Below are 19,858 nucleotides of genomic sequence, written 5' to 3' on the forward strand. Positions count from 1 at the left end.
GGTGCTTTGCTGGTTCCTCAAAGAGGACTGAGCACAGAGAGTCCGATCAGTGCCGGTGGTGCCCTTTACGGACCGGTTTGGAGAGGACTGGCCTGGGAGGTGAGGGGGAGGGTTTGGTTTTTACGCACAGCTGCGGCGCACTGCTGCCGGACGGAGGACCGGGAGGAGAGGAAGGACGTGAGGCTGTGAGAAGCCCACGTTTGTGCCGACAGTGCGGGGGAAAGAGTCTGCATCCAGGAGCTTTCAGTACAAAAGAAAAAGTGAGTTTCAGCTACATTTAATAAAAATATATAAAAACATTTTTTGTTTTAGTTCACGCTCACTCATCATCACCGGCAGCAGGAGACTTCATCAGGGACTTTTTCTTTGCGCTTCTGTCCCAGAAAGAAAAAAGAAAACCGATAAGTATCAGAGAGACGCAGAGGGGGAGAAAAAAAGGAGAAGAAGTGATTCCCCGGGAGTAGAAGCTGCAGGAGAGTACAGTAGAAGCGCAGGAGCTGTACAGTAGAGGGGAGGTCGTCTTCTGAGAGCGCTGCCAGTGAAATATGACATTTTGCCGCAGCGCTTGGCTGTGTACCCAAGGGGGGGTGAGAGAGAGAGAGAGAGAGAGAGAGAGAGAAAGGGCGGTGAGAGAGAGGGGGAGGGTTAGAGAGAGAGAGAGAGAGAGAGAGAGAGAGAGAGGCTTTGACTTTTAACCTCCTTTATTAAAACATGTCTACAAAATCCCAGCTGCCACACCAAGGTCTGTCACTCTGCAACTTCTTGTGGTTGAAAATGAAAGTTTTTATGACAAATTTTACTCTGTAACATAAAAGCAAAGACAAACTTTCTGCCTGAACTGTGATGCCGGGATTACATTACTGACTGCATTTCTTATCAGGCAATCAGTAACTGAATCAGAATACAGTTTTAAAGGAACCCTCCCAATCCTGCACGTGTTGTATGACGTTCACATTACATGTATATGAGCTGACTTTCATGAAGGTTGTTAAGCCAGAGACCACTGATCGAGTTACAGAACATATATACACATATTAATACACGAATAAACATCTTTTGAATCTGTGTCAGGGTGAATGTAAGCGGCATCTTCATACCAAAAGTTCGACATCAGGGAAACTGTCCATCAACTCTGACTGTGTGAGCACCAAGCATCGATGTTATAAACACAGAGTCCACCTCTCCTCGTCCAGCTGTAGTGCTGCGCTCTGTCGGCTCAGAACACTTTCCGAGTGCAACAGCTTGATCCAACATGTAGTGGTGGAGACAGGTTTCTGTGGGTACAACAGTCTCTGATTTCATGTTGCTTTGCAGCCTCAGTCCCATTTTTTTCCATTTCCTTTTCCTGTGAACAGACATTAGCCAGGAGCAGAACCAAGCCGGATTAGCATGGCTCCTATTATGACTCTCTTCCTCCCTGGGGCGGTCCCAGGGTGAAAGAGAGTAAAGTCAGGTTGGAATGTTCGAAAGACGCCGTGGGTCGTGATGGTCTCAAAGTCTGCTGCTCTTAATCCAAAACACCCGCTTTCTTCTCAAATGATGATGACAGTCATCGGTTGACGGTTAAAAAAACAAAAACGTATCTTAATTTGGAGGAGCTACCAGCCGCTGCAGCTTCAAGTGCTGCGGCCGCCACTGGCATAGTTGTTGAGATATTTCTGTCAGGACTAAAGTGGTGGACCGACCGCCTGCAGGTGGAAACAAAATCATCATAAACTAAGAACCAAAGTCTCACTGCATCATTCATCACACTTGGTTCGTTAGTTTCCTTGTTTTGTGCAAGTAAAACAGCGGTACACCTGTGGTGCTGCTGTCTCTGTGGAACACTGAGCTCTTCTTCTCTTTACCTTCACTGAGCTCTCCCATCGCTCTTCTAACAGTTCAATTAAGTTCAGTTCAAATCTGCTTTATTGGCGTGACGGATAAAGGATTTAAATCCACCAAAGCCTCTGTGGGGATTGAATGAATCAGAAAATGAACAGATAAAAGATTTAATAATCAACAGATTCTGCAAAAGCACATTAACATGTAGAAGCAGCTGAGAATGTTCAGTACGAGAGAAACTGGTGCACATAGTCTGTAAAATCTTCAAATGTCAGCCAACAGCCAATAATCACATTGGAGAAGCGAGAAACAGAAAGTCTGCTTGATTTGGTTTCATGTTTGGTTATATTTGGATATAGATTTGCTGTTCAGACTGAATGTTTTATATTTCCTCACGTTCATCAAGTCAAACTTGGTTTGTGCAGAATTTATTCACATCAGTTGACTGTGCTGCAGGTGGCGACGATAAAACACTAAAAATAAAAATGCTGCTGTCAGATGTTAATTCTTCACTGTGGAAGCTCCAGAACAGCTACTAAATGGACCTGTTGTGAGATTGTTTTCTAAAATATTAAATAATAATCAAAGGTCCAATATGTAGTATTCACAGCTCGTCAAATACTGACGCTTTGAGATGGCCGACCTTCAATCCCAAGGCGTCAGTATTAACTAGTTGGGAATGAGTCTGTGGCCAGAAGTATGTGGACGCCTGAACATTGCAGCCATATTGTGATCAGAATCTGCTTCAGCCCAGAAACATGGTCCTGAACACAAACGTCAACGCCTGGCGGCCTGGAGGTAATAAAACTCCAGTCCTCAAACTGGTGATACAGAGTTAATCAGTCTTACTTGGCTTGAAGCATCTGCATCCAGCCCAGCCTCCAGAATATAATGCTAGCAGTTAAGGTTTCTGCAAACCACAGATACATCCAAGGTTGACATTTGTACCAAATGTGGCATATCAAGTTCATATTAAATGATTATCTGCCATCTGTCACATCAGGAGCTGGAGGGGGAGACGGTGGTGTCATTACAGCCAACAACGTGCCAAACTGGATAATTTTAAGGACACCTGGAGACATTTCCAGCTGTTTTTATGGCGACAAAACCGGCTATTTTTCATCAGAAGTCGGACCATCTCCATCTGTGTTCGTTGTGACGTGGTATTTTTTAATCCAAACCATGATGTTCTCCTAACCCTTACCAAGTGTTTTTTGTGCCTGAACCTAACCAGAGCATAAGCACAGCGTTGTGACAAGAGAGAAATAGAAAATTCAATCTAAACAAACATAAAGTTGCAACATAAAGAAACGTTCTTCTGACTTATCTATGGTTTTTCAGAAACGTGCTTAACTAACATTTATTCTGGTGATCGGGTTGTTGCATTGCATCTGCATTCACGTACTTGCATGGACAATGTTTCAGAACTTATTGGCCAAGTTTGTGCTCAAATACAAATAATTTGGCGCTTTTTTTTTTCTCAGTGTACTTATATAGAAAGAGACGTAATGGCTGAAAACAAAGAAAACAAAGTTGAACAAATAAAGGAAAAGAAAGGACAGGGTGATTATTTACACTAGTAAGTAAGGAAGTAAGTGGAAAATATAGTTGTATGTATACAATTTATATTAAAATGTATATAAAAAGGACCAATGATAAACAATATAAATAAAAAGTATCAACATGCAAATGTTCTGTTAGTTATAAACAACACAAATAGTGCAACTAAATCTAAATTTCAATTGATATTGAATGTATACACATGGAGTGGATGATTGTTTACAGTTTGTATTGTACATGCATGCAGTATTTGCATGTATAAAAAATGATGCATATAATTTATAATGGAAATATATGATGGATGAATAAGGTGCGTTCATGTAGCGTTGGAATTATCAGAAAAATGTTTTTCCAACTTGGAAATACCAAACTCATGTATTGTATAGTCACTGTATCGTTTCCTTTGCTGTTCGCATCACTCTAATTCCTGAAACAGCGGTCAACGACTTGCTTAAACGCTCTGAGCAACATATCCCAAAACTACTCCTTCTTGGGGTCCATGCTGCTCCCACATTCAGACGTGATGCACATGAACACACCGAAGTCAGAAGAACGACTTTCCAACCCGAGGAGCACGTGAATGCAGCAAAACTCTCGGTCAGCATTCCAGTTCATCCTAAAGGTGTTGGATGGCTCGAGGCTGCAGACTCCAGGGATGAAGAGCTGGACTCGATTCCTCAATCTGGGACAACCATTCCCTTATGAAGAGTCCTGTCATGTTGAAACAGGAAAGAGACAAACACCCCAACTGCTGATACACAATCTGAAGAAGAGTTCAAACCTACAGATTCTCCTTCACAGAAAATGTAAAACAGTAAACAAATGATTTAAAACACCTGCAGCTTTTCTCTGTGTGTAAAATGTTTGGTTGTTTGCCATCGTGTCAGAGAACATGGTCTCTTTTTTTAATGTCTGAGTCTCTTTCCTCCTTATCAGAAACAGAGACATCACCATCACTCATAACAGGCGTGGAAATGGCTTGGACAATATTTTAATTGAAATACTTCATCAGAAAATCAGCTTCCAGGCCACGAGGGAGGAAGATCCGCCCTTATCGAGCACAGACCATTAGCTTCCAATTAACACGCGGAGACACAAGAGGACTTACAAACGTGAGGAGATTAAGACCGAGCCGAGGATTTAGAGCGACTCTGCTCTGCTGGGAGGGAAAAAAAATGAATGTATGCATCTATTATTCCACAAACTATAGGTAATATAGATTAGGCTGAGTAATTTAACTTTAAACACAGAGTGGAACAGGCCTGAAGCCATTTTAATATGGATTTCCACATTGATACGTTGCACACAATCACGGTGAATGAATGCGAAAACAGCCAGGGAGCAGAGTTTCATCAAGGTTTCAGTTTGTTACTTTCACCAATTTATCTCATGTATTTTCGAGGCAAATGCGTTTATTTGATAATGAAAATAACTAAATTATGAATCTTATAAACTAGGTAAAGTAATGATTAATTTTCCCATTTCATGTTAGATGACAGCGTGAACACACCTCTTTGTTCTGTCTCTGCTGCCTGCAGCGATTATCTAATTAGTTCAGAGAAGAGACTCAATAAACATTTTAATGACCATTTTCAAAAATGCTCTGTGTTTTAATATGCATGTGATGAAGTAATTAACAGACAACAGTTAAAAAGGCAAGATGAGTGTGTGGTCATTTGATGGTCATGTCTTCAGAGGAGGTGTTTGATGAAGAGCTCAGTCGATAAATAATGACACATGACATGAAGTATCAACATCCATGTTGGTGACTGTGGCTCCATAACTCTTCATATCAGACTTTAAAAAAAGGGGTTTTCTTTTCATGGTGTTACGCAGCCTATTTTCTGCAAAATGCACTCACCAGTTCATTTTAATTATGACAAAACTTTGATTTAAAAACTTAGATTTCAAGAAACAGGAAACACATCAAGTAATTCAGAGATCAGGATTCATAATGCACCATTGGAAATGTTGATTGGGAAACCATTTGGATCAGCCTGAACAATTCTGATCATAAACTGACAACATTTAAAAATGTATACATAGAATCTGAGGTTGGAAATACTTTTGCTAATTTTGTTACAACGTTTGACTTTTCCTCTCTACATGTGAACACAAATATCTGAACTTTCTCCTCCTCACATTTTTCAAAACAGGCTCTTTACTTTAGTTTGATGCATGTGAGGGGAATTATGGATTATTTTTATTTTCCATCATGGCACGCCGCCTTCCCAACATCACAAGACTGATTTCAACCTATCAGTGCACATCACGCACGGCAGATGTAGCGAGATGACACAAAGATGTTAGAAGACAGAAACAGACAGAGGGAGACTGGAATGGGGAGAAAAGGCGTGTTAGTGTCTCGTATCTGCAGAGACCCTGCAGCCCTCTGCCTGGATTTTCTTATTTTCTCACTTTGTTGCTGCTCGGGACGCTTTACCAACACAAAATGTGGCTATTTGACGTCCTGGGAATGAGACTCAACAATCAACTGTCTTTGTGGTGCGTTTAGGAACAGCTGGGACAAATCCTACTGATTCTACCTTTAAGTTTAATAGTCTTTGACTTATATTAATATGACGTGAGCTTCAGTTAGCTTTGACCAGAAATGGCCGCTAGAAATGTTCTTCAGGGGGAGACTTTTTACTTTTGATACTCTGAGTACATTTCAGAGCCTGTACTTTATTACTTTTACTTGAGTAAAGAAGTTGAATCAGTACAGGCTTTTTTTACACAAGTCTTTAATGAAACTTGCTCCCTCTCCTCTGATACCTTCTCACATTATGTTTGTACTGGGAGTATCCAGCAATTGCACATTTTGGGAGACATCTCCTTTCCTCTAGCTCTCATTGACAAATTATTACTATTGAAAGACATTTCCTCCCAGCAACAATGGATCTTATTTGTTGGTTTGACAGCTGCAGATTCTCGTGTCCAGAATCATAAGCTTGATGTTTTGCAGACAGTTTGGAGCGGAGTCATTTTTCTGTAAGAGAGTGAAGGAGGAGAAGAGAGGGATGAATACAGTGGGGGAGAAGATGGGTATTAAGAGTACAGGGGGGTGGGAAGGACGGAAAGGAAGGAAAATGAGAGGATGAAACAAATAGGAGAAAAATTCAAACAAAGGAAAAAAGACTGGGAAGAAAATGAAATGAGAAAAGAATGAGAAGGGAAAGGAAATGATTAGGGAGGAAAATGGCAATGGAAAAGAAAGGAAGGAAGGCAAAGGAAATGAAAGGAAATAGAGGGAAAGGTATGGGAAGGGTAAGGGGAAAAGTGTCAAGAAAGGGAGGAAAGGAAAGGAAAGGAAAGGAAAGGAAAGAGAGGGGACGAAAGGAAAGGAGAGCAAGGAAAGGGAAAGGAAAGCAAACTAAAGGAAAGGAAAAATGGGGAGGCAAGGAAACGAAACAAAAGGAAAGTTGGGAGGCAAGGAAATTAAAGGAAATAAAAAGAAAGGAAAAGAAACGGAAGGAAACGAAAGAGAGAAGAGGCAAGGAAAGGAAAGGAAGGAGAGGGGAGGAAAGGAAATTAAATGGAGGGAAAGGATGGGAAAGCAACGGGAAAAGAACAAGAAGGGGGGGACGAAAGGGGAAGGAAAGAAAGAAAGAAAGAGAGGTGAAAGGAGTGGGGGGTGGAAAGAAAAGAAGAGAATGAGAAAACAAAAGGACTGAAGAAAAGGAGACCCACTGAGCAGGCAACATCTGTGGACGTCCAAAACAGGTTGATATCATGTCCATCAGGCCAGGCCATGATCTGGACGTTCATTGACAGCCAGAATTAGTCGATAAATGACGTTGAGAAAAGACGTCCAGTCAGGCCATAACCTAGACATCCACTGACATCCAGAATTAGTCGACAAATGACATATAAACGTCTATACAACGCCCAGAAAAGACGTATAAAAAACTTTCGTTCTGGCTCCCCAGAGGACATCTTTTAGACGTCTTGGATGTCCATAAATGACGTCTAAAAGACGTGATCTAGACCACTTTTTGATAAAAGCTAAAATGAAAAAAAAAAAAACAGTGAGGAAGTGAACAAGTGGAGGAGAGGAGGAGGAGAGGAGGAGGAGCAAAACCGCAGAGAATTTGACTTCATGCTGTTTTGTTCCCAGTGGAAGCGGCCGGGTTCTCCCTGCAGAGAGGAACAACCCTTCACGCATCATCAGCAGGAGAGCTGTGATTGGCTGCGGGGCAGAGAGGAACCCTTCACGCATCATCAGCAGAAGAGCTGTGAGTGGCTGTGGCCAGGACGAGTGGGGGAGACACAGACTACCTTCATCGTCATCATGATCATCATCATCATGAGTGATAGTTACAGCCTGTCACATTCCCTTCGATCATCATCATACAACTAGGCTCTCAGAGGGGGGTGGACAAAATAATAGAAACACCTGAGGCTCATAATTGATTACTGGTTTGATTTTGTTCATATGGAGGCTGTAGTCTGCATTTTATAGATGTTTTATATTCACCAAATCACTGTGAAATATGAAAGAGTTACACAGAGATTTAAGTGTTTATCCTCTTTCAGCTCCTGGTTTTGATTTTATGCCACGTTTATTGCATGGTTGGTACTATACCTAAAGGCAGAGACATAAGAAGATTTAGTGAGAGAAATGTGTGCTTTTGACTCGGAGCTGATAAGCTGATATGAATACACAGTAAGAGCATCTCTCTCGATGATATTTGCATCTTTATTGAAGGCACTGCACACACAGATCATCTACGCTGATGCCATTTCAGAGGTGAAATTGGTCACAGTTGACATTTTTTTTATCTCCATATTAACAGAATATCACTGAGACAAAGAAGGAGCAGATAATGACATGGATGTTATGGAATTAAAGTCAACACGACCTATTAATCAAGACTGGAACATGCAACATGACACTCATAAAATATCATAACATACTCAAAGTACAAGAGTACTGAAATGTACTTCTTCAAATTAAATTAAAATGAAAAATCATGCTTTATACAAAAAAAAAAAAAAAACGTATTTACGTAACGTATTCATGTTTTACATTTTGAGGACAGAGCAGTTGTTTCCAAATTGAGGACTGAATATATTTTAGATGCTTTGGCACATCGTCAAAAAAGGATGGAGAACTTGTGAAACGTCTGTCAGGAAAATATTAAAATATGATAAGGCTTGATGAAAACTCAGCGTTTCATACATATCAATATTTCTACAATACAACATCTCTGTTCATGAGCTGACTTTCATGTCACAAGGTGGCGCCAAAGCTAGGTGGGATGGCGTCCAAGCCAGAGACCACTGTTCGAGACAGTGTTTCAACCACTGGACATTTAAAGACATAATATGTTACATTTCTGCATTAACATTTAAAAAACATTTTGTTTGTGTAGTGAAAATCTGGGGTGACATCGATCCATACTTCAAGGTAAAACAACATATTTGATAGCCCATTAGCTAACGTTAGCATTCAACCACTTCCTAGCTAACATTAACGTTGGATTACATCCAGTGTTTTAGGCTTTAAAAAATGTGTTGAAGTTGAGCGGTGATATTAAATATGGTGTTTTGCCTTGAAATATGGCCACAGATTTTTCACTTTCCATTTCCATCTTTTCAGACACTGATCAATCAAGAAGTGGTGAAATGATAACAATACGTCGGATTCCCTAAATTTAAACAAGGTTCATTCTGGAACGCATCAGTACAACATTTGAGCTTCTCACCCTCCCAAGTTCAAGTGCTGGGGTAAATAAAAGTATCCACAAACAGACAGGCAGAAAACGTTTGGGAAGCCACAATGAAAGGAACTTAATATCCCCAGAAATAAATCACTTCTTGTCTATTGTGTGTGTGTGTGTGTGTGTGTGTGTGTGTGTGTGTGTGTGTGTGTGTGTGTGTGTGTGTGTGTGTTCTACGGCGCTGTCCTGTGTGTTCCAGCTGACAGACAGGCAGGTGTGTAGATCTTCACCGTCTCATCCCAGGAACAGTCCACCACCTGCACACAACACAACACACACTGTTAGAGATGAGGTTTGAGGGGGTTAAGTGCATTGTTCAAGAGCGCTTCACCAACAGTAGTAGCTCATTAGGTCCAAACTGGAATTTAAACAACCTCCAACCACAGATTCCACGAGAGGTTTCAAAACACTGATGAGTCTTTTTACCTCATCTACTGTGACGAGCATTTAGCCTCTGGGACAAACAGCCAATGTGTCGGGCTTTTGGTTCAGCCAGTGGGTCTCTGGATATCCAGGCCAAGACTACATCTTCCATACACCTGTTATTGTTTACAGTCTGACTAGCAAACCCAAACAGTGTCTGTGGATTTTTAAAAAAAAATTTATCACAGTTTTCTGTGATGATCCACAATGAAAATCTGTATGTATATCTAACTGTATGTTCATGTTCCGAGTTTTACAAGCAGCGACTCTACTTGCTTAGAACAGAACAACTTTCGTCTTCAAGGTAACAAATGATCTCCTTGTAGCAACCAGCGGGGGGGGGGAGCACAATTTTAATTCTTTTAGCAGCGTGCAGCGACACTGATGTGCAATCCAGTGGCCAATTTGCCGTCTCCATATATATGTCTGTGTGAGACAACTTTTTGGCTGATCTCTATAAACAGATATCTGCATGTGAAAGCGGATCTTTTTAAACAGCTAATAAAAAAACTAAATTGTTGTCAGACGACAACGGGTTCCAGGTCACCTTCTGGCCAACGTGTTGCGCCTCTCTTGCTCTCATACAGACTGTTTACCTGCATGCAACCAAAGCTTGCTCAAAATTGAACCCTCAATTATACCCAGACTACAAACGGGCTAAAACAAAAAGCTTCTGAAACTGAAATCCTGTCCCTTATCATAATCATACGCACATACACATGACACGCTGTATTTGTATGATGGGAAGAAAAACAGAGATTATATCTGAAACAAATCTTTCATGGTTTGTGCACAAGCATATTAACTACGTCAATGAGAGACCATATGTCTAACGGTGTGCGGTGTACTGATGGGCTGGTGGAGATAACAGAATACAGTGAAAGCTTCTTTATGAACATATGCACTGAATGTACTTTTCTGTTAGAGAACACTGAAGTACTGACAGGAGGTGGATGGAAACACACACAAGGAGGCACATTATATATGTCAGCACTCTGTTCTCCTGTGCAATCACATGGAGCTCAGCTGAAACAAGCTAAACTCCTCTGTGCACTCTGCGTCTCTGCTGCAGGTGAAGTGTGGACACTCAGCGAGGACAGACGGAGAGACGAGACGTTCAGCTCTCTGCCTCCTCTGGCGCACACTTACATCAAAGTGTTCCACCTAAATTACTTTCCATTATCAGGTCTGGGACAAAGGCATTAGTCTTTACCTTCTCTTTCCTCCTTTTTGTTCTTCTTTCCTTCTCTTTCCAGGAGTGACCACAAAAGCAGAGGACACACTCTACGGCCGTGGTTACATAAACATCCTTATTTAGTCTAATTCAGCCTCTTGCTTTCATCATTCACCACTAATCTACGTGTCCCTTCTCAAAGTAAAGAATGCAGATTCACTGGAACCTTTACGAAGAAAAAACCTTAAGTCCAATCAGAGTGATGGAGGGTATTCATCTTGGTAGGACTGTATTAAAAAGGATTGGTATTATTATTCCACATTTTATCTACATTATTATATTTTCTGTCTTTTTACAACTCTGTGCACATTTCTCTTCGAATGCAGGAGTCTGGACTGATTTTACGTTGGTAATTGCGCGAAGAGAACATTCAGTCCACATAATGTTGAAGCTTTTCTCTCAATCAAAGCATGTTTTTACCTCTAATTGCTGAGCATAATGGTTCCCCACCAGCTTCACAGTACACACGCATGAACACGAGGGTTTGCGTACACGTTCACAAATCACAGCTGTTTTGGTTCAGGTGCAATCGCCGTCTCTGTTTATTTCCCGAAAACACAAATAAGCTGTTAAGAGCTCAAAAATGAGAGGTGAGTGTACAAGCACAAAAAATGTAACGAAACATACTGAAACTTTACTTTGAGTATTATTGTGATTATATTGAAAAAATACAGAAACACCTCTGAGCTAGTTTTAATTTAATTATCAAAAATTGTGAATTCAAAAGTTGGCTCCAAAAACATAGGGGGAAGCATGTGACCAGAGTGACTGACAACTGCTGCTCTTTGCTAGATATCCTTGGCTGTAGCTAGCAAGCATTAGCTAATTAGCTCATAGAGTTTGCCTTGACCAGGAATCATTGGTGTAGTCATGGTGGGCGACGGGGCTCAGCTAAACAGCAGCCTGCAGAGTGAACATGGCTGAACACAGTCTCTGAGAGCGACGGTTGGAGGTCAGTTTGAGGACAGTAAAGAGGGAATTTACAGCGGCTCTGACCAGGACTATGTCTCTAGGGACACAAAGACATGGCAGGCGGGGACAGGAGAGGCACGAAGCAACAGAGGAGAGAGAGCAGAGACATACGAAAGAGATGGACCACTTAAGTCATTTTGGATAGAGAAATCCATAACGCCAGAAGTGGCAGCTGCATGACACATATCCCACCCCTTCCCTCCAAAAGCCAATCGTAGCAGCCAAACCGAGAAAGATATCAGCGAATCGTGTTGTCGCACTGACAGGAGTGAGATTCACGGCAGTTTCAACCACTTTGGATTTGGAGGTGACGTTGCGGCTCTCTGTATTGAATCGTCAAAGGAGTTGGTGTTGTGAAACCGTGCGCATGCCAGATGGTGTACGAAAAATAGGTGTAAAATTATTTCGTCTCTTGAGATTTTGTGAGTTTATTTTGTTCATTTCTTAGACTAAAAGCCACACTTCCCACTGCATTGCATCCCCCAGTCATCGGGCTGTCAGACCTATTACCTCTCGAGGTACAAAGTGGTATTTGTTGTTTACACTGCTAACACACGACTGTGCATCCAGACACGAGGGGAACCAGATCATCAAGTTCACAGATGACACCACAGTGGTGGGACTAATTCATAGAAATGAGGGATCCATGTACAGAGAAGAAGAAATAGACAGAAAAAAAAAGAAAATAATCTTGTACTCAATGCGGACAAAACGAAGGAGATGATTATCGACTTCTGGAGGTCACAGCCCGAGCATGCTCCTCTCATCCTCAGTGGCCGCACAGTGGAGCGAGTGGAGACCATCAAGTTCCTCGGAGTGCAGATCTCGCAGGACCTAAGCTGGAATAAGAACACCTCAGGGATCACGAAACGGGCCCAGCAGAGACTGTACTTCCTGAGGAAGCTGAAACAAGCCCCTCTCCCCATCAGCATCCTCAGGACCTTCTATAGTGGTGTGGTGGAGAGCGTTCTGACATATTGTATCTCAACATGGTACTCCAACTGCAGTATGTCAGACAAAAAAGCCCTGCAGAGAATAGTTAGAGGAGCTGAGAGGGTCATCGGAGTTTCCCTCCACCCTCTCCACACATTCTTTGAACTGCTCCCATCAGGAAAACGGTTCCGGAGTCTAAAAGGCCGAACAAACAGACTAATCAACAGCTTCCTTCCACAAGCTGTTAGATTGCTGAACTGCTGATCTGGAGCATGTGCACTACTGCACTCATGAGCCTTAGTCATAGTTTTAAATTATTATAGTAATATATTGTGTGTATTTGTTGTGTTTGTGTTATGGGATCCCGGAGAGACGCAATCTCATTTTTGCTGCACTACTTTTGTAGGTACAGCTTAATGACAATAAAGCTTTGATTGATTGATTGATTGATTGATTGATTGATTGTTTGATTATTAGGAGACAGGACGGGCCACAGCTAGCTGGTTAGCATGCTAACTTTAGTAGACATCTCTGACATGTCAAAGACGTCTATGTCCTGTGTTGCAGTCTTCACATTCTGGTGAAAGTATCCATGTCTTAAACACTGCCCCTTTAGACAATTACTGTGACAAAATCTCCAAACAGTATCATGAACAAAAAACTACAATAAAATAAGCAATAAAAACAAAACAGGTCAAGATAAACTCCTGTATCAATAGATTCCTCAGCAGACGAAACTCATAATTAAATGTTCTCAGCAAATTTAACCTTTTTACTTTCTAAACTGATTCAGATGTTGCAGTGGAAGAGAACATACAGCTGTGTTTCCACCTCTTTCTCTTTACTCTATAATCAAGCCTAACATAGCTATCAGCTTAATGACATGCGTCAGTGCGGACGTGGCTATCATCTGAATGACACACAGCCTTTCCATCGTCCCTCCTGGCTGCAGAACACACAGCGGCTGATGAGTCTGGCCTCTGCTCACAAGCTTTCAAAGTAAAATACTGGTTCCACTTCACTTTCACCTCGAGGGATATAAAACCACTTTACTGCTCGCATCCTCACAGGTGTTTGGACTCGCTTTGTGTTTGGTTAAACAGTTAAACAGAACGGGGAGCTGCAGCCTGCTGGTTGGGGATGTGGGATTTTAACGATGACTGACGGTTTGAGCGCACACTGAGAGAAATCTTCGTCTTTACTGTCATTCTGCTGCAGGTCTTTTCCTGCATCGCTGGTGGCATTTTGGTGAGAAGGTCCTAAAAACTTGCCGGCAGCACAGCCAATCAGAAATAAGCAGTCAGAGGAAATGTATCAAGATGTCAGCGGGGGTTTTGCTATAATTAATTATAATCCATCACAGTGACAGACAGGAATGGTATAAAATCTGTCACAGCATATTTGTATCTGTCATATTTGTGTCCTGGTGTTATATAAACCTGTTTTCCGTTGTGTTTTGTAAGTGTGAATTATAAAAAAGCTTCATTCCCACAGCACTACGGGCTGAATCACAAAGACTGTGGTTTATTCATGCTGGAATTACATTCGTCTATCAGCTGGTTCACAGTTTGTGTTTGCACTCGAGTCATTTAAATGAGGAAAATTTCCCCAAAAAAGGTGGAATATTTTCGAAAGTATGAAAGGTATGAACGAGTAAAGAAATGCACCGAGCTGCACAGCAAAGCTACAACCAGTCGCTAAAATGAACAACTGTCCCTGTTCAGAGATTATAATATGGAAAAAGAAGCTTGAGGTGATCTATAGTTACTGAATTCCCAGTGATGTTTACTGTTTATGTGCACGGATACCATTTTGGACAGTAAAGATCAGTGTTAAACTGTAAAATATCCCGCTGCATTACATATCTCTTTCATAAGTGTTTCATAACCATATTTAAGGGATTATTGCAAAAATTCTGCGCATATTGGCCAATATGTTGTTATTGAATTTTAAATTTTTTACTTTCTAATATTAGTATCGGCCCAATAAAGAGTATCGGTCGGGCTCTACTGATGAGGCCTCCAAATCAAGCAACTACATATGTTGGGTGCTACTACCCTCCAGATCAACACATTTAAGCATTTTGTGATCTGACATTATAATCTTCTCTAAATCTATAAATTAGTTTATTACGTTTTATTGGTTGGACAGAAAAACATGCAGGTTGTCATATGGGTGGTCACCCCTTCTTACATCATGCGTTCAAATGCAGCTTTCCCTTCATCATCCCACTCCGAACACCTGATCAGATCTTTGAATCAGTGCGTCAACAAGCTGAACTGCCTTCAGAGCATGAGTAAGCAAAGTAGTCGTGCAGTGAGTCAGCCATGGAGAAGAGGAATGCCCTTCTTTAATTAACTTTAACAGCCGGCCGTAATGGAAAGGCACACGCACCGGCCAAGACTGCAGCAAAGCACAAAGAAAGTGAGAGAGAAATATACAAAGAGCAGAGACAGAACGACTAGATGTGCAATGAAGAGGGGAGGAGCGGCAGAAAGGAGGAGCAACACAAGGACATGCCACGAAAACAGGGAAACGGGAATATAAAAGCAAGACAAAGTTCAAAGTCTGACTGATATTTTTAAATGAGAAAAAGGTGAATGAAGACACAATAATTAAAACACCAATAAGCTTGTGGCAGATATGTACCCTTATAGAAAAGACACACAGCAGTCACACAGCACATATCACTGTTGAATTGTCATGGTAACAGAGCTTTTGATTGACACTTCCTCAGAAACAATATGAAAAAGGAAAAGAGGTTGTCAGCTGCCCAGGTTAGCAGCTTAAGCAAATGTATTTTAATTATTTCTATTTTGAAAATTCCAACTCCCAATTATGCTCAGTACTACATATAGTAGGGCCCAGACACACCAAACAGACTTCAAAGAACTACGACGAAGGCCAAACAGCTGCACTTGAACACACCACAAAGACTACAGCCGACGGCCAACTAACTTGTACGTTCTGCGCCTGCAGAGGAAGTACCTCTCCATACCACCAGGTGGCGGTAATCTGTAGAAATGGAAACAGGAAGACTCAAGACTGCTGATATACAAACGGTTGCTATGATAAAGCAGCGCTTGCCATTATTTTCACACCACTCTCACTAATATAGCCACTTCTAATCAAGAGTATGTCTGAAAAAAGTTGCAAATGTTGTCGCCCCTGGGGCTGCCAATCAGAGTGATTTCTCTGATTGCCAGTGTGCTCAGTCTGCTAAAAAGCTGTCCACATCGACCTTGCGAGGCATCTTGATTTGCAAGATCTTGTGATTGTGGGATCTCTTGTCAGTCTTGAGGCTATGCATTGTGGCTAAACACACTGTGGTCGAACCAGTCAGCGTCCTCTGAGGAACTACTGGCAGCTACAGGCATTGTTTAGGGGTGACGACCAGCAAGAGAATCAACAGTTCGTTTGAAAAATGGCAGCTCCTCACGAGGTTAGCATAGCTGCTATAGCATCAACTCTATCGGAACTGGAGAGTTTATTTCATTGAGGGAAGCGCAAAGAACGGTATTGAAGGCTTTTCTTGATGGAAAAGATGATTTACCAACTGGCTTCGCTGGTGGTAGCGCTCTCCTACTGCTGATCTGATTGGTTGGTGGAAGTTAGCTTGTGATAGACAGTGATAGATGGTTTGTCCAGTCAGTTTCTAGTGGAGACTTTCCAGAAGGTTGTCCAACCAAATCCAGCCAGAATAAATGTTGCCAAGTACGTTTCTGCAAAACCATAAATAAATTTAAACCAAAAGTTTCTTAATGTCGCAACTTTACATCTATTTAGGTTGAATTTTTTCTCTCTTGTCACAACGCTGTGCTTATGCTCTGGTTATGTTTGAGCACAAAAAACACTTGGTTAGGGTTTGGAAAAAATGGTTTGGCTTATAATACCTGCTTTGGTCGCCACGATCACAAATGGAGATGGTCTAACTTTATATTCATTGAAAAATAAGCCAGTTTTGGTTGACACAAAAACTGCAGGGAGTTTCTCCAGATGTCCTTAAAAATATGCAGTGGTGTGACTCGAACTGAGGTTGGCTGTTTGGCAGCCTTGTTGGCTGTAATAACTATAACTATACTGATACTAATGAAAAGAGTCACACAACACATGCAAATTGAACACACAATATCACAGCCACTGTAAAATGTTACTGTATTTGCAACATAAATACCACAAGATCAGAGTTCCCACTCTTTTCTTGAGATGATCTTCAAAGACTTTTCCAGACATTTTCACTGACAGTATGACAGACAGGGATCAACCCATATATTAATATGTTGCTCTCTGTGGAAGTCTGATTTAAAAGATTAAAATAAATAATCAAAATCAACTACTAACTGGTTTCCGTTAAAGAAATGTAAATGTATGGTTTAACATACTTAGTATACTACTAATACTATACTGTATAGTATACTAAAACATGCAAGGACAATTATATAGCTATACACTCTGTAGTCTCCCTCAATGTCCCACCCACGGCACTAACTGATTGGTTACACTTCACGAGTAATAGCCAATCAACACTGAAGGCTTTGTCACAGACAGGCAGGCAGCTCCAATCAGTGAAGAGCATCCCTGAACTTAAAATAAACATCACAATCTCTTCATCTATTTCTGTGATGGAAAGTTTGTCTGGTTTCCCAGTTACACTACTGAAAATGCCCAGAGTCATACCCCAGAGGTCCACTCAATGAAGGCGAGAGCGTAGGTTTTTAAATCAGTCGCTCCGTGTCACACAGTGTTGCGTTTCAGAGTAAAACACAGAGCGCATCTGTCTTGTCTTTTCACTGCAGCTCTGCATCAACATTTAGGGAATTAATAATATAAAAGTAACAAAGATGGTAAAACTGTATTGAACTATATGGTGGTTAAAAAACTTAAGTTGGACTCTAAAGTTCGAGTTGAGTTTGTTTAGAGTATTAACTGCCACTGACTGTGATCAGTTTATAGTTTATAGGAGTCTTTAATGAGGCACCCACCCACTATGAGACGCCCCAACAAAACTTAAACATTTCATATCATGTTACAATCCATTTACCATATCAGTGCAGCACTGTGTTTGAAGAGACAATACTAGCAAAAAGAAAAAGTACCCTTAGCCAGTATTTAGCCAGTGTTTGACTGGTTTACAAGTGGGCTGCCATTCATAGCTTTAACCCTGCCGTCCCATTCATTATCATCAAACTCTCTGAACAATGCCCAACACGTATTTGTAACCATTGCTCCGCGCCAGAGTTGAATCACAAACCTTAAACCTTTGCAGGCAAAACAAGCTAGCAAGAACGACAACTTCAGCAACTGAACCAAACATGCTAAGCAACTTAACATTATTCAGCAAGATGGGAAGAAAGCAACGTTAATCTATAAACTTAATAAAACTACCACAGTTACCAGCAAGCAGTAAGTAATATGTTCATTTTAAGCATAATGTGACTTACATTTTTAACAAAACATCAATGTCATCCATTCTGCAGGTGCTACTGTGAACCACTACCATTTGAACATTAATATGATCCTTAACCTAACTTAACTTAGCCCTTTCAGATGACAAAGTCATCCGTTATGGGGAGCCCTGATAGAAAATTAGGAAAATGTTTAAATACATTTCCAGGACAACACAAGATTTTCCAGGACATTTAGCTTTTTCACTCATTTTCCATGTGTTTTCCATGACTGGAAAATTGATCAACTATATTCCAGGTTTTCCAGGATGCGTGGGGACACTGAAGATGCTACAAGTAGTACTATACCACAGGATTTTTACAAAATGACCAACTTACAGACCTGTGAATGGCTGTCACCCTGCGTTCCATTAGGATCTATCACCATCCTTTCTCTTTCTCAGACACACACGCACAACCACCCACACTGCTGGAGTCTTCTATGCCTGATTTGGCCTGCAGAGACATAAGGAGGGTGATCCATCAGACACATGTGGCTACGCTTGGATAAGACCAGAGACCACACTAGTGAGGGAGTGTGTGAGTGAGAGATAGATTGAAAGAGAAAGAAAATAGCAAGTGATCAGAGCAGGAAGTGATTAAAAGAAGAAAGAGGAGATAAACCAGTTCACAGTGATATTAGAGGGAGAAATTAAGTAGAAGTAGAACCTAAAGGAAAGTAATGACAGAGAAGTGGTAAGAGTAGAGATAAAAGAAGAGGGTTTGATATCTCACAGTGGGACGGATAATGTAGCGTTGTGGAGTTTCCAACAGATTAGCCTGATGTCAGGATTACTACACCAGGCGGCCGTGATGAGTTCACTGTGAGTTCTTACAACAAAATGCTAATGCAGCATAACATTTCCCTAAAATCTTTTACTGCATCTCAGCTTGGTGCAGCTGGATGCTCAGCACACCTGCAGGGAACATTTTTTTATTATGATTCTTTATGTCAGTATACTGAGTTCTTCCACTCACGCACCTGCACTCAAAACTGTGGATGGTCCTCTGGCGGCCATGTTTGATTACCCCAGCTCTTGACAGCATGGCTGAGAACTGCTGATTGTTTTTTTTTTTTTTTTAAGTTAAATCACAGCTTGGAGTGTTTCATTTCTTGACATTTTGTGAGTTTATTTTGTTGACTTATGCAACTAAGTAGCAAACTCAACTACTTATTCAACTAAGTAGCTGAAACTTTGGGGGCTATCAGAGGTACAAAGTGGTATTATGAGACAGGACGGGCCAGGGCTAGCTGATTAGCATGCTTACTTCAGTAGACATCTCTGCAACACAGTGCAAAGATGTCTTTGATATAACGTCAACACTGTTGTTTCTTCACACTGTTGATAATGTTAGTTCATTTTTTTAAGGTTTAAACTAAAATTCTGGCTTTACCTTACAAAATGCAAATTAAACAGTTGGTTGGTGTGATCCAACCTGTCTGACTCCAACATTACTTGACATCTTTGAAGTTATGTCATTGTGGTCTCAGATCTTATAAATTATCTTGGTGAGTGTGATGTTTTTACAGATATAAATATTGACCAAAGATAATGAAAATAAGACCCAAGTTGTAATAAACAGGAATTATCCTTTGAGAATATTCTTTGGTTGGTGAACTGCTGCAGCTGATAAACTAATATGCTGATGACTCTTTGGTATATTTCATAATACTCTGGTTGTTGTTACAGAAACAGTACTCAACCTAACCTAAGTCATTCTGTTGTGGCAGCAAATATAACAGT

The 19,858-nt window shown here is 41.0% G+C and overlaps 1 protein-coding gene across 3 annotated transcripts in view; it reads right to left on the bottom strand.

The window, feature by feature from the left end:
• Positions 1–8,063: 8,063 nt before the first annotated feature.
• pex7 (peroxisomal biogenesis factor 7) overlaps positions 8,064–19,858 on the bottom strand; it is a 60,802-nt gene continuing 49,007 nt past the window's right edge. For all 3 annotated transcript variants that reach the window (XM_073493323.1, XM_073493324.1, XM_073493325.1), the window contains exon 11: positions 8,064–9,364. In XM_073493323.1, the coding sequence (XP_073349424.1) occupies positions 9,281–9,364 (84 nt within the window). In that variant the 3' untranslated portion in view covers positions 8,064–9,280. The remainder of the gene's footprint in view (positions 9,365–19,858) is intronic.

This window comes from Pagrus major, chromosome 22, assembly GCF_040436345.1.
Source record: "Pagrus major chromosome 22, Pma_NU_1.0".
Taxonomy (NCBI): domain Eukaryota; kingdom Metazoa; phylum Chordata; class Actinopteri; order Spariformes; family Sparidae; genus Pagrus; species Pagrus major.